The sequence below is a fragment of the Raphanus sativus genome, chromosome 4, assembly GCF_000801105.2.
Source record: "Raphanus sativus cultivar WK10039 chromosome 4, ASM80110v3, whole genome shotgun sequence".
Classification (NCBI taxonomy): Eukaryota; Viridiplantae; Streptophyta; class Magnoliopsida; order Brassicales; family Brassicaceae; genus Raphanus; species Raphanus sativus.
This window is the reverse complement of record NC_079514.1, coordinates 46,131,903-46,144,835: the sequence shown is the minus strand read 5'-3', so window position 1 is coordinate 46,144,835 and position 12,933 is coordinate 46,131,903. Positions and strand designations below refer to the sequence as shown.

The 12,933-nt window shown below is 37.0% G+C and overlaps 3 protein-coding genes and 1 pseudogene across 3 annotated transcripts; 2 read left to right on the top strand and 2 right to left on the bottom strand.

The window, feature by feature from the left end:
• Nucleotides 1-469: 469 nt before the first annotated feature.
• Nucleotides 470-2,284, top strand: LOC108848619 (fructose-bisphosphate aldolase 8, cytosolic). Its single transcript, XM_018622027.2, has 3 exons — nt 470-601; nt 920-1,147; nt 1,318-2,284. Exons 1-3 carry the CDS (start codon nt 574-576, stop codon nt 2,136-2,138), a joined length of 1,077 nt encoding a protein of 358 aa, XP_018477529.1. The 5' UTR covers nt 470-573; the 3' UTR covers nt 2,139-2,284.
• A 3,345-nt stretch (nt 2,285-5,629) lies between these two features.
• LOC130511395 (uncharacterized) lies at nt 5,630-7,316 on the bottom strand. The gene is made up of 5 exons (XM_057008358.1): nt 7,021-7,316; nt 6,820-6,946; nt 6,403-6,714; nt 6,088-6,300; nt 5,630-6,010 (listed from the first exon to the last, which is right to left on the bottom strand). Exons 1-5 carry the CDS (start codon nt 7,314-7,316, stop codon nt 5,630-5,632), a joined length of 1,329 nt encoding a protein of 442 aa, XP_056864338.1.
• Nucleotides 7,317-8,770: 1,454 nt separating this feature from the next.
• Nucleotides 8,771-10,532, bottom strand: LOC130510425 (uncharacterized). Its single transcript, XM_057006718.1, has 4 exons — nt 10,398-10,532; nt 9,760-10,303; nt 9,571-9,670; nt 8,771-9,483 (listed from the first exon to the last, which is right to left on the bottom strand). The coding sequence occupies exons 1-4, from the start codon at nt 10,489-10,491 to the stop codon at nt 8,812-8,814; spliced, it is 1,410 nt and encodes a 469-aa protein (XP_056862698.1). The 5' UTR covers nt 10,492-10,532; the 3' UTR covers nt 8,771-8,811.
• A 2,221-nt stretch (nt 10,533-12,753) lies between these two features.
• The window catches only part of LOC130511394 (fructose-bisphosphate aldolase 8, cytosolic-like), a 1,857-nt pseudogene continuing 1,677 nt past the window's right edge, over nt 12,754-12,933 (top strand).

The following is a 12,933-nucleotide window of genomic DNA, read 5'->3' as shown; positions in this document are numbered from 1 at the left end:
AAGAAAAAGATTATTTGTAGAAAATAATATTCTATGGAGTTTGGAAGTCAAACTGTCTAAAAAACTTATTATTATGATACAATAATAGAGTTGAAACTTGAAAAGAAGTGTTATATTTTTTTTTTTGTCACTGAAAGTTTCATTAATACTAAAAGAAGCGTTATATAGCATTTACACAAACTAGTTTATAATTCGTTTGACGGTTTGGAGCTAGAGAAGGTTTATTTTGGGCCGTCCATGGTGCGGTCGAAGTCATGCATTTCCAGAAATAATATTTCAAGTTACCAAATTACCCCCAAAAGCTAATTCTTGAAATATAATCTAGAAAGGGTAAAAAAGAGAATAAGACAAAAACTGCCAACTCTAAACCACGTGAGAGAGATCCAACGGCTGAAAAAGTGTTTCTTGGAGAACATGCCACAGATCTAAACCCTTGAATCAAACCTCTCATCTGCATCTATAAATACCAAAGCCTTTCCCCTCTAGTGGTCCACCAACTTCCATCTCTCTATCTCGTCTCCTTTATTCCGCATCTTTTTTTAATATCCTCTCTCGATCAATCCGTCACAAACGATGTCTGCCTTCACCAGCAAATACGCCGGTAAGCTCTCTTTCTCGATCGTATTCGCTTCGTTATCAACCGTCTCCGTTGTTAACTAGCTAGATCTAGACTGTATTAGTTACTGTTGTTACCTGTTCTAGGGATTGAAATCGATCACTCGATGAAAGTATCGTAGATCTGACTATGCTCATCAGTTTAGTATCATAGTTAACCATCTAATCAACTCGTAATCATTACCGTTGCTTGTTTTGGGGATTGATATGGATCTCTCGATCTGATCGAATCGTATTCACGATCTGAATCTTTTCGTGATGATTTGTTCTGTTTAGTGATCGTTTATGCGTTTGTTGTGTACAGATGAGTTGATCGCTAACGCTGCCTACATCGGCACACCCGGGAAAGGTATCCTCGCCGCCGATGAGTCCACCGGTACCATCGGAAAGCGTCTCGCGAGCATCAACGTCGAGAACGTTGAGTCCAACAGACGTGCTCTCCGTGAGCTTCTCTTCACCGCCCCTGGTGCTCTCCCTTGCCTCAGTGGTGTCATCCTCTTCGAGGAGACTCTTTACCAGAAGAGCTCCGATGGTATGTGAAATCAGATCTTTCTCTGTTTGTAGAGAGGTATTGTTAGAGGACTTAATTGTAATTAGTAAACTCTGTAATTACGATTAAGTCCTCTAACTATATCTCTCTTACAGTTAGTCTCTGTTTATGTGTGTTTGTAGAGGTTTCTTATTGTTTTTTTTTGTACGCAGGCAAGCTTTTCGTTGATATCTTGAAGGAAGGAGGAGTTCTTCCAGGTATCAAAGTCGACAAGGGTACCGTCGAGCTAGCCGGAACCAACGGCGAGACCACCACTCAAGGTCTCGACGGTCTCGGTGAGCGTTGCAAGAAGTACTACGAAGCCGGTGCACGTTTCGCCAAGTGGCGTGCGGTTCTCAAGATCGGAGAGAACGAGCCATCGGAGCATTCCATCCACGAGAACGCCTACGGGTTGGCTAGGTACGCTGTGATCTGCCAGGAGAACGGTCTTGTACCCATCGTTGAGCCTGAGATCCTTGTCGATGGATCCCACGACATCCACAAGTGTGCTGCCGTCACTGAGCGTGTCCTTGCTGCTTGCTACAAGGCTCTTAGCGACCACCACGTCTTGCTCGAGGGAACTTTGTTGAAGCCTAACATGGTCACACCTGGTTCCGACAGTGCTAAGGTTGCGCCAGAGGTTATCGCTGAGCACACTGTCCGTGCTCTTCAGAGAACCGTCCCACCGGCTGTTCCAGCTATTGTGTTTTTGTCTGGAGGACAGAGCGAGGAGGAGGCGACCAAGAACTTGAACGCGATGAACCAGTTGAAGACCAAGAAGCCGTGGTCATTGTCTTTCTCTTTCGGACGTGCGTTGCAGCAGAGCACTTTGAAGACATGGGCAGGTAAAGAGGAGAACGTCAAGGCCGCTCAAGAGGCTTTGTATGTGAGGTGCAAGGCTAACTCTGAAGCCACTCTCGGAACATACAAGGGTGATGCTAAGCTTGGTGATGGAGCCGCAGAGAGCCTTCACGTGAAGGACTACAAGTACTGAGAATCGTAGCGTCGTCAATGGTTTCTGTTGTGACGTACTCATCACCCTCGATATATTTCTAAGGGTTTCTTCTACTTTTTTCGCTTGACAATATCGGATTAACAATGTTTTTTTCGATTTTTCTTTTCGATTTGTGTTTTGATTTTCGTTGGGTGTGTTTCTTATTTAGAAAATGGTGAGTGTTTGAGAAAACGCACAAATAAAAGGCCATCAGAGGTTATATCTGTTTTTCTTATATGATCAAGAAGTAATTTGGGCCTATTCTTTGGATGTTGTTATTAAGTAATTCTCCACCAAAATATCATCGAAGCATTGTCATATTCATCGAAGCATTGTCATATTCTAACTTATATATTACTAAAATATAAATAATAAAATATTTATAATTAAATTATTTTAATTATACTTAAAATTTTGAAGTTATTTATAAAAATTTCTTGTATAAGATTATTTTTTATTTTTAAAACTTAAGTGATTTTTTTTCAAAAGTTATTATTATATATTTTAATATTTTGTTCAATTTTGAAAGGTAAAAGGTTCAAATATAAATAACTTCAAAAATTTTGAACAAAATATCAAAATATATAATAATAATTTGAAAAAATTCACTTAAGTTTTAAAATAAAAATAATCTATACATTTTTTTTATAAATAACTTTTAAAATTTTAAGTATATCTAAGATAATTTAATTATAAATATTTTATTATTTATATTTTAGTAATATATAAGTTTATTGAAGATATAATAAGTAAAACATGTTATTATATAAATCAGAAAAAAATATCACCAAAGTTTTAAAATTTAATACGATGAAAATAGTAGTTTATGTAATTTCAATTTTTTAATAATATTTTAATGTAGATTTATGCACGTTTAAAAAGTTCGGATAAATTTTAAAGATTTAATTGAGTTTAGATCGTATTTGGCACTAACCGTTAGTTCGGGTTGTATTTGGCACGATCTAAATTGTTCAGGTTGGAATAGGCATTTTTCCCCACATTTGTCCGTAGGATCTAATATAATAAGCGAACAGAAGCATTCATGGCCCTGCCCACCGGAAAGGAACGCAAATGGTATAGTCCGTAAATACTGTCTAGCTTGTGGGTAGATTCGTAATTACGAAGCAACACATAATTTCTTTGGTTACATTCACTTATTTGATCTCACTCGCACATTATATAGTGGACCCTGTCTGCTCCCTCGTTGGAAACTAGAGCTTTCGTTATCCGGTTCGGCTCGGCTTATTTAATTTTTCAAATCCACTAGAAATAGAGTAAGAATATCTCTAAAGTATTACTCCATTTTTTATTCTAAAATATAATAAATTCAAAATAGAGTAGAGTTTTGTTCCAATGTATTACTCCATTTTTTATTTCAAAATGAATATTTTTAATATTTCTGTTTTATATTTATTTTAAAATTAGTATACCACCTTTCATTTATATTATTTGCAAAATAGTTTATTTTCACTTTGTAACATTTCTATTATATACGATATTAACCACAATTAAATTTTTATTATATAATTAAAATTACTCAATATAGTTTAAAAAGGAAATATTTAATACACTAAAAATTATATTATATTATTTAAACACAATAATACATCAACTTAAATTATTCATTATATAATTATAATTATTCACTATAATCTTTTTTGTTTTATATTATATTTTTGTTGCATAAAATATTTCAGTAGATGGCTGTTTATATAATTAATAAATATTAATTAAAAAGTTATAATATATATAGTAAAATACATTATATTTATTTAAATATATTTTATTAAAAAGAAAAATATTTAAATGTGAAAGACTATTTATAAATAAAAAGTTTAACTCTATTTTGGAGTAATACGTTGGTTTATTCCATATTTGGAGTAATCATCCCTATTACTCTATTTGGAGTGGGTTTTGGAGTAGGGTTGGAGATGATTTTACTGGAAAATGTAGTTTAGAGTGGGTTTGAAGTGGGGTTGGATATGTTATGATTAGTTCGGACCGGGACCTCTTTTGATCTCATCTAGTCTTTATTTCAGCACGTGACAAACCTTCATCCACTTATATCATCTTTTTTATATTTCTCGTATTGTCTTTTATTTTCTTTCGGTCTTTCTTTCTGGTCCTCAACAACAAATCTGATTTTTTTAACCTGTTCTACACCAGTAAATATGGAACACAAAACCAATGTTAAGAATGTGATGGGTCATCGTAGTATATTTTTCTGATAATATGTTTGTTTCAAGCTTTCACACTTAGTTTCCTTCCGATTTTCATTATCCTACACACTTGTTTTTAAATTGTTTTCCCTATAGTCAAGATACAAGAAGTGCCAAGAGGTGTTACTTAATGCACATGTGACATGACTCATAACGTAACAAAAAACTTACTTAACAATATTCGAAGATTCATATCTTAAAGGCAACGTTATTGCTGGGACAAAATTTTGAATCTTTAGCTTTTTTTATTATTATTTTATACTAAGAGATAATGTTAAGAAACAATAGCAAAAATGTAGATTATTGGTAGAAATTTTATGTTGTCTCTTAGTAAATAAATTATTTATGTTAATAAGTTATAAAAGATGTGTTTAAATACATATAATATTTAAATTGAAAACATAAGAAAATTACAAAGTTGCCAAAAATATTACAAAAAAACCTGAATTTATAACATTAAAAAGTTTAAAAGAAAACATTCAAGACATAAATTAAAAACAGAAAATCATACAACATCATATATTTAAAGCAACCAAACATTTTATTCAATTCATAGAAACTTATACATTATATGTTATTTGGAAGATGTCCAAATTTAACCATATATTTTCAATCAAATCATCTTTCACTACAAGAAAACACGATTTTAACGACGACCATTTTCCTCGCTAAATCGTCGTAAATACGTCTTTACGACGATTTAGCGAGGAAACGCATATCGTCGTTAAAGTTTGGTCGTAACGGATATTTAATCGCCATTTCGTCGTAAAAGTACGAGGGACCCATTTCGTCGTAAAAGGAAGGTTAATATTTCGTCGTAAAGAACACGTAGATTTCCACGTAAAGTGGACGCTATATTTCCACGTAAAAGACACGTAATATTTCCTCGTAAAATACACGTAAACTATCCTCGTAAGAAAAACGTAAATAATACTCGTAAAGTAAACGTAAATAATACACGTAATGTAGACGTAAACTTTCGTCGTAAAGGGAACGTAGAATTTGACACGTAGATTCGTCGTAAGATTTCGTCGTTCTTTACACGTCCACTTACTCGTCAATTCCTCGTGAGTTAACGAGGAATTTGCTTCGCTTTTTATAACTAATTTATTTTTAAATTTAAATTTTAATATTATAGAAAATAATTATTTCAAAAATATTAGAAATATAAATAATTACTAATGCGAAAATATTAAAAATTTGGAATAAATTAAAACCGAAAATATTATATAAATAAAAGTTTAGAATTTTAATATTACACAGAAAAAAAAACTAAGTCGGGCCGGGGCGGTGGATCGTTTCCTGGTAGAGGTCTTCACTCCTCCTCTGTAGTTCCTCCTCTTGCTGCTGAGTACGAGAAGGCTCGGGAACCGGGTTCCGTCGTCGCATATCCGCCAACAACTCCTCCCATTGGGGATTTCCAGAAGATATAACTTCCAGAAACCCCTCCACTCCACCCATACGAGCTTGGAATGATTGGCGCGTAGACTCCAACTCCGTCTGCGTCGACGCCAACTGAGTCCGCGTCGAGTGTAACTCCGAACGCAGCTCAGTGACTTCGTCGGCTCGTCTCTGACCATAAGACGATGTCGCTCTTGGGACATCGTTGACGGAACCGATTCCCAACGTACGTCCCTTTTTCTTAGGGACGACCTACAAAGAAAAAATAAAGTTTAATGTTAATAATTTAAAAAATAGATTAAAAGTAGATTAAAAGGTAAAATTTTTACCTCCTCGTAAATCTGATCCACTTCTTGAGTGGATAATACGACCGGTATTCCATCGGGAGATTGCTGGGTCAGCTGGGTTTGGCGGTCTTCAATCCGAGCAACGACATCGTTGTAGATTTGCTCGGACCTCGGATCCACAAATACCCCCGCCTTGGTCTTGTGGGGCCTCTCGTAAAGCTCTTTAAGAGACGGGAGTTGTCCCGTCTCTTTGGCCTGAAAATATTTAAAATTTAAAATGTTAGAATCAATATACATATATAAGTACATATTAATTATTAAAATATTTAATATGAAAAAAAATTAGAAATTAATTACCATTTCCAAGCGGACACGGGCATGGGGTTTTTGACCCGTACAGTGAAGCATCGGGCCGTTGCCGTGCTCGTCTTTGGTGTTACGAGAGGCGGAGCAGGCGTTGGAGATCGCAATGGATGATGGCAGCTCCCAGTAACGGATGAGACCATCGTAGACATCCTTGGTCAGCTCAGCGGGTTGCCCGTCCTTGTAACCCTTGTAGATCCAGTCCTCCTTCCAGTTGCCTACGGTGTCCAACAACCGCTTCTTCGCCTTTGCGGTGAACTCCCGTTTCACGTCCTCGTGAACCCCGATGGACCACTGGTATCTTTGCTGCATTTTTAAACCCAAAAAAATTAATAATTAGTTAAAAAATATTAATGAAATAAAAGTGAATAATAAAAATTAAACATAAAATAATTATTTTAAAAAACTTACAGCAAACATCTTGAACCACGTGTTTCTAACATGGTGCGGCGTCTTTTTCCAGTTTGGGTGAGCCTCTGAGAAGTATCCTTTGATGATATCGGATACGCTCGTAGCGACAGAATTGTCGACCCCAAACCTGAAAAAAACAAGTTAAAGTATTAAAAAAATATTAATAATTTTAAAAATATTTAAATAAAAAAAATTACGTACCACAGAGTCCCCTCTGGTCGGTCGGGGTCTAAAACCGGTAAACCGGCTCGGCCTGGTTGAGCGAGAAGATCCTCAACCGTGTACCGAGCAAAAGGAGCGGTCGGCGGCACCCGCAACTCCGGATGAATGTATCCGGGTGCAACCGGATCTGGAACCGCCTGAGGTGCAGCAGGTGGGGGTGGTGCACCAGATGGAGGAACCGGTGGTGGCTGTGACTGAGACTCCGGGACAATCTCCGGGTTGGAGGAACCGGGAGCTGAAGATGATGATCCAGCAGCAGGATCACCACAGAACATCTGACTGTAGTGGGGGTTTTCTTCTGCTTGTTCTTTCTAACCATCTGAAAAAAAATTCAGATTGTTAGAAAAACAAGTAGAAGAAATCAAACTAATCAAAATTCTCTACACTAACCACCTAATCAACTATAAACCTATCTAAATTCACTAAACTAAACCACCTAATTCTAGAGAGAGATTAGAGAGAACCTTGGGAGGTGTAGGAGAGGAAATTGGGACGAAATGAAGTGGCTGGTTCTCGCGGGTATATATAAGATTACATAGGGACGTAAAGTCCTCGTAAATTTACGACGAAACAGCAAGGCCCGTGTCATAATTTACGACGATTTTGCAAGGCCCGTCTTTTTAACTTTACGACGAAATTACAAGGCCCGTGTTTTCTGTTCACGTGGATATTACGACGAAACCGTGGATTTAGCATTTGTTATTTACATTCCCTAAACCCTAAACCCCAAATTCCTAATTTTTATTATTTTTTTAATCATGAAATTTTAATTATATAGGTTTAATTTATTTTTTAAGTGAATCGAAACCGTATATATATATATATATATATATATATATGAGGTTTGGGGTTTAGGGTATAGGGATTTCATAAAAACATGTTAATTCCTCGTAAACAAGCGTGGTTATTACGACGAAAAAAGAAACAATCCTTGCTAATTCCACGTAAGCAAGTTTCGTCGTAAAGACCTCGCAAGCTTACGTGGAATTAGCAAGGATAATTTCTTTTTTCGTCGTAAAGGACACGTTAATTACGAGTTTTTAACGAGGTTATTTTGTAAATCCCTAAACCCCTAACCCTTTACCCTAAATCCCTAAATCCCTAAACCCCTATCCCATTACTAGTAACATCTATATGTGTTAAGTTAATTTAATCAAGAAATTTTAAATATGCATGTTTATTAAGTCTTCTTGAGTGAATTGAGTTTAGCAATGTAAACCTTATATATGATTCACTTATAAGTTAAGGAAGTTTTGGTTAATTTTGGGTTTGATGTTTTAAATTCTTAATTTTTTTAATCATACAATGTTAATTATACAGGTTTATTGTGTCTGCTAAGTGAAAACATATATAGATTGAGGTTTGGGGTTTGGGGTTTAGAGTTTTAGGGATTTAAACACGAAACTCGTTAAATCAACGTAAATTAACGAGGTCTTTACGACGAAACAGCTAAAAGGCTTGTTATTTCCACGTAAGCTGATTTCGTCGTAAACACCACGCACGCTTACGTGGAATTTGCAAGGCCCGTGTTTATTTTTAACGTGTGCTTTACGACGAAATCAGCTTACGTGGATTTTGCAAGGCCCGTGTTTTTCTTTACGAGAAATTAACGTCGATAACCTTAAAATCCCTAAAAATGTAAACCACAAACACCAAACCTCAAACATCCTTTAACTTATAACTCAATCTCAAACACCAAACCCCATACCCTAAACCCCAAATGCATTAATCAAGTCTGAAAATAAATAATATTTTTAAAAAATTACATCATCATTCAGATACATCATCATTCTCTTCAACACTAGAAACATCATCACTTTCATTAAACTCGTCCTCAACAGCATCGTCAGTGGTATCGTCGGGAAGATCTTCATACTCATGATTATGCGGATCAATGAGTAGGATGTCTTCCATTTGTTGTTCAGGTTCTTCGACTTCATTGATGTGTTCTTCTTGCAAAGGTGGTTCTTCTCCACCGATTATTCGTCCACGGGGTGTAACTTTGATAACAGCTAACCAACTTATTCCAGATTCTCGCAACCTCGGGTATGGTAGGAAGCTAACTTGGTCTGCTTGCGAAGCTAATATGAAAGGCTCGAATTTGTTGTACCTCCGTCCACCATTGACAGCAACTACACCGAATTTGTTAAATCGAACACCTCTGTTGACCACGGGGTCGAACCAGTCACATTTGAATATGACGCATTTCAGCTTCAATAACCCAGGGAATTCCACTTCAATAATCTCCTGCAAGATCCCGTAGAAATCGGTTTCGCCTTTCACACAAATTCCATAATTGCTGGTCGCCCGGTGTTTACCATACTCGTACGTATGAAAAGTAAAGCCTCGTGAGAAATACATTGGTGATGTGGTGACCTTTGCAAGTGGACCCTGAACTAATTCGTGAAACCATATGGGATAATCTGGATCCTCATATTCAACCTGCAAAATTAAATTAAAGAGAACATTGAAACAAACGTCTTTCGTTACACCCCGTGGACGAAACAAATATCGGATTGGAGTAAATACCTGACTCTTCAACCATTTAATAAAGTGTCGATCTTTCCTTTTATCTACCTCACTTGTGGATATGCCTGGGATAGCTTCTTGGACTTGACTAACAAATAGGCTGTAAAATGCACATATTTTATTAGTTATATCATCATTTGAAAAATATATTTTAATTACAATTAGTTTAGAACTTTCCATATATGTTACCTTTCAAAATAGCGCATAAATGGATCCTCACAATTAAGTAGAATGTAAGTGTGTGCACTATGGGCGTCTTCATCACTCGACCACCAAACCTCTTTCGTTTTCCCACCCATTCGCCCAATCTGGCTAAAGATATCCGGAACACCAGCAACTGCATATGTTGGGGCAACACCACCATCATCATATCTTCTTGGAGCTCTTTGTCGGGTCCGTACATTAGGTGCAAAGTAGTACGATGTGAAGTGAGATGTTTCTTCCGTCAAACTTCCAGCAATTATAGAACCTTCAACCTTTGCGAGGTTTTTTGCCTTTCCCTTCAAATATTTCATGGCCCGCTCATACTGATACATCCATCCATAATGTACTGGTCCTCGAAGCAATGCCTCATACGGGAGGTGGACAGCTAAATGCTCCATGACGTCAAAAAATGAGGGAGGAAATATCATCTCCAAGTTGCACAATAAGATCGGAATGTTCTCGTGAAGTTGTTCTACGACATCCTCTTTAAGAGTGCGAGTGCTCAAGTCCCTGAAAAATGCTCCAATGGCTTTGTATATTCCAAAAACAATTAAGCAAATTATTAGTGCATATTTTTGAAAAATAAATTAAGAAATTAATTAGTGTGAGTAATAATATATTACCTGCAAGTGCTTCATGTACTTTTGTTGGAAGTAGCTCCGCAAATGCAAAGGGAAGTAGTCTTTGCATAAAGACATGACAATCATGACTCTTCATCCCGGAGAACTTTTGGCCCTTTTCAACACATCTAGAGAGGTTTGAAACATACCCATCAGGAAACTTCACTGCTGATGCAACCCAGTTGAACAAGACCGACTTTTGTTCTGAAGACAATCTGAATACCGGTACAGGAACTTGTCCATTGCTTTTTATATGTAACTCGGGTCTTGAGCAAATATCAGGCAAGTCCAACCTCGATTTTGATTGTCTTTTGTCTTCCCTGGAACATTCAATATTGTATTCATGATGTTCTCAAAAAATTCTTCTCAATATGCATCACATCTAGGTTGTGGCGCAAAAGAAGATCCTTTCAATACGGCAACTCCCAAAATATACTCTTCTTGTGCCAGTTGTGCTGAACTCCATAATAATCAGGCATATTACCGGGAACATGCCAATTACCACCACAACGAACTGTTTCTTGAGCTCCGTAGTAATCGATTTGCTGTTCAATTTGTTTCTCCAGTTAAATACGGAGGAGGAGTGTCTCTCACAACCCTTTTCTGCCTAAACAATTTCCTGTTTCTTCGATAAGGATGATTAATGGGAAGAAATCGCCGGTGACAATCGAACCAACTTGTCTTCCTACCGTTCTTCAGCTGAAATGCATCTGTCGTTCCATTACAATATGGACAAGATAATCTCCCATGTGTAGTCCACCCAGACAACATCCCATAAGCAGGAAAGTCACTTATGGTCCACAAAAGCATCGCTCGCATCGTAAAATTTGTCTTCGTTGAGCAGTCGTACGTCCTCACCCCTGTTGCCCACAAATCTTTCAACTCTTTTATCAGTGGCTGTAGAAAGACATCCAGAGACCTTTTTGGATGGTTCGGACCAGGTATTAATATGGTCAAGAACAGAAACTCCCGTTGCATGCACATATCTGGAGGCAGGTTGTATGGCGTCATAAAGACTGGCCACAATGAATATTGTCTCCCTGACATACCGAAGGGACTAAATCCGTCCGTGCATAATCCCATATACACATTTCGGCTATTGCTAGCGAATTGTGGATATTTTTGTTAAAATGTTTCCAAGCTCTTGCATCTGATGGATGAGTCATCTCACCATCCGTCTGAGTATGCTCGGCATGCCATCTCATTTTTCCAGCAGTCTCCTCAGATTGGTACAATCTTTTCAATCTGTCGGTAATTGGTAGGTACCACATCCTTTGGTACGGTACCCTATTACGTCCTCGTCCTTGCGGTTTGAATCGTGGCTTCTTGCAGAATCGACACTCTTCTAACTTCTCATCATCTCCCCAGTAGAGCATGCAGTTGTCGATGCAAACGTCTATCATCTCAGAAGGCAACCCCAGACTATAAACTAGTTTCTGAATCTCATAATAAGAATCAGCAGAGACATTGTCTTCCGGCAAATACTCTTTAAACAAGTCTGTCCATGCATTCATGCAACTTTCAGGTAGATTATGATCAGTTTTAATACTCATCATTCTAGCAGCCAACGACAATTTAGAGAGACCTTCTCTACAACCACTGTAAAGTGGCTGATTCGCAGCATCTAACATTTCATAAAACTTTTTTGCATCTATGTTAGGTTCTTCAACTTCATCATCATCATGAGCAACAAATGCATCAGCTACCATATCATGAACCCTATCATAATTATCTACCATCTGCTCCTCCTGATGGTATCTATGTTGATTATGCAAATGATCAACCGGTTCATTCTGAAAATTGCTATTACTACTACTAGCTTCATTCTCATAATTATAACCTTCTCCATGTTGAAACCAGATATAGTAATTTGGCATGAAACCTCTATTTATTAAATGCTTCCAAACATTTTCACGAGTTGCCAGTTTTGAATTGTTGCATTTTCGACAAGGACAAAACATCTTACCGCTTTCTTGGGCGAGCGGTGTAGAATCTGCTTGATGCATAAATGTCTCTAGTCCTTCCAGATACTCTTTCGTCACTCTCCCGTTAGCATCTCTATGCGTGTACATCCATCTCCGCAACTCTAAATAATTTCCATCACCAGACATTTTTTTTTCACGTTTTTAGATTTTTTTTTTCTTTTGCATGTGGTGTGTTTCAAATGTTCCTCAAATGACATATTTATAGGAAAATTCGAAATTGGTAGGTGAGATTTTACTACGAATTAACGACGAAAATATGGGTAGTTAGACAAGATAAAACGTGTGTCACCTAAAATTAGGTGACACTCGCAAAACCACGTAAATATTTTCCTCGTTAATTACACGTTAATTATTACGTGTTTCATTACGACGAAATGCTGTTTCCTCGTAAAAACGACGTTCCTTTACGTTTGGTTTACGACGAAACTCTTTCGTCGTTAATTAACGACGAAATAACGTGTTTATTGTCTTTTCACGTAACTTCCTCGTAAAGGCCTCGTAATTTTACGAGGAATTATCGTTGCTAACTTTCGTCGCTAAGCCCGTGTTTTCTT

Bases quoted from the DNA above. Each gene is read 5' to 3' on its own strand.
- LOC108848619 (XM_018622027.2), top strand. From the start codon at position 574: ATGTCTGCCTTCACCAGCAAATACGCCG. The intron at 602-919 runs GTAAGCTCTCTT...TGTTGTGTACAG, and splicing joins CTTCACCAGCAAATACGCCG to ATGAGTTGATCGCTAACGCT. The intron at 1,148-1,317 runs GTATGTGAAATC...TTTTGTACGCAG, and splicing joins TTACCAGAAGAGCTCCGATG to GCAAGCTTTTCGTTGATATC.
- LOC130511395 (XM_057008358.1), bottom strand. From the start codon at position 7,316: ATGTTCTGTGGTGATCCTGCTGCTGGATCATCATCTTCAGCTCCCGGT. The intron at 6,715-6,819 runs GTAAGTTTTTTA...TTAAAAATGCAG, and splicing joins CGTGGTTCAAGATGTTTGCT to CAAAGATACCAGTGGTCCAT. The intron at 6,301-6,402 runs GTAATTAATTTC...AAATATTTTCAG, and splicing joins CCCGTGTCCGCTTGGAAATG to GCCAAAGAGACGGGACAACT.
- LOC130510425 (XM_057006718.1), bottom strand. From the start codon at position 10,491: ATGAAGAGTCATGATTGTCATGTCTTTATGCAAAGACTACTTCCCTTT. The intron at 10,304-10,397 runs GTAATATATTAT...GAATATACAAAG, and splicing joins AGTACATGAAGCACTTGCAG to CCATTGGAGCATTTTTCAGG. The intron at 9,671-9,759 runs GTAACATATATG...TGCATTTTACAG, and splicing joins TTTATGCGCTATTTTGAAAG to CCTATTTGTTAGTCAAGTCC.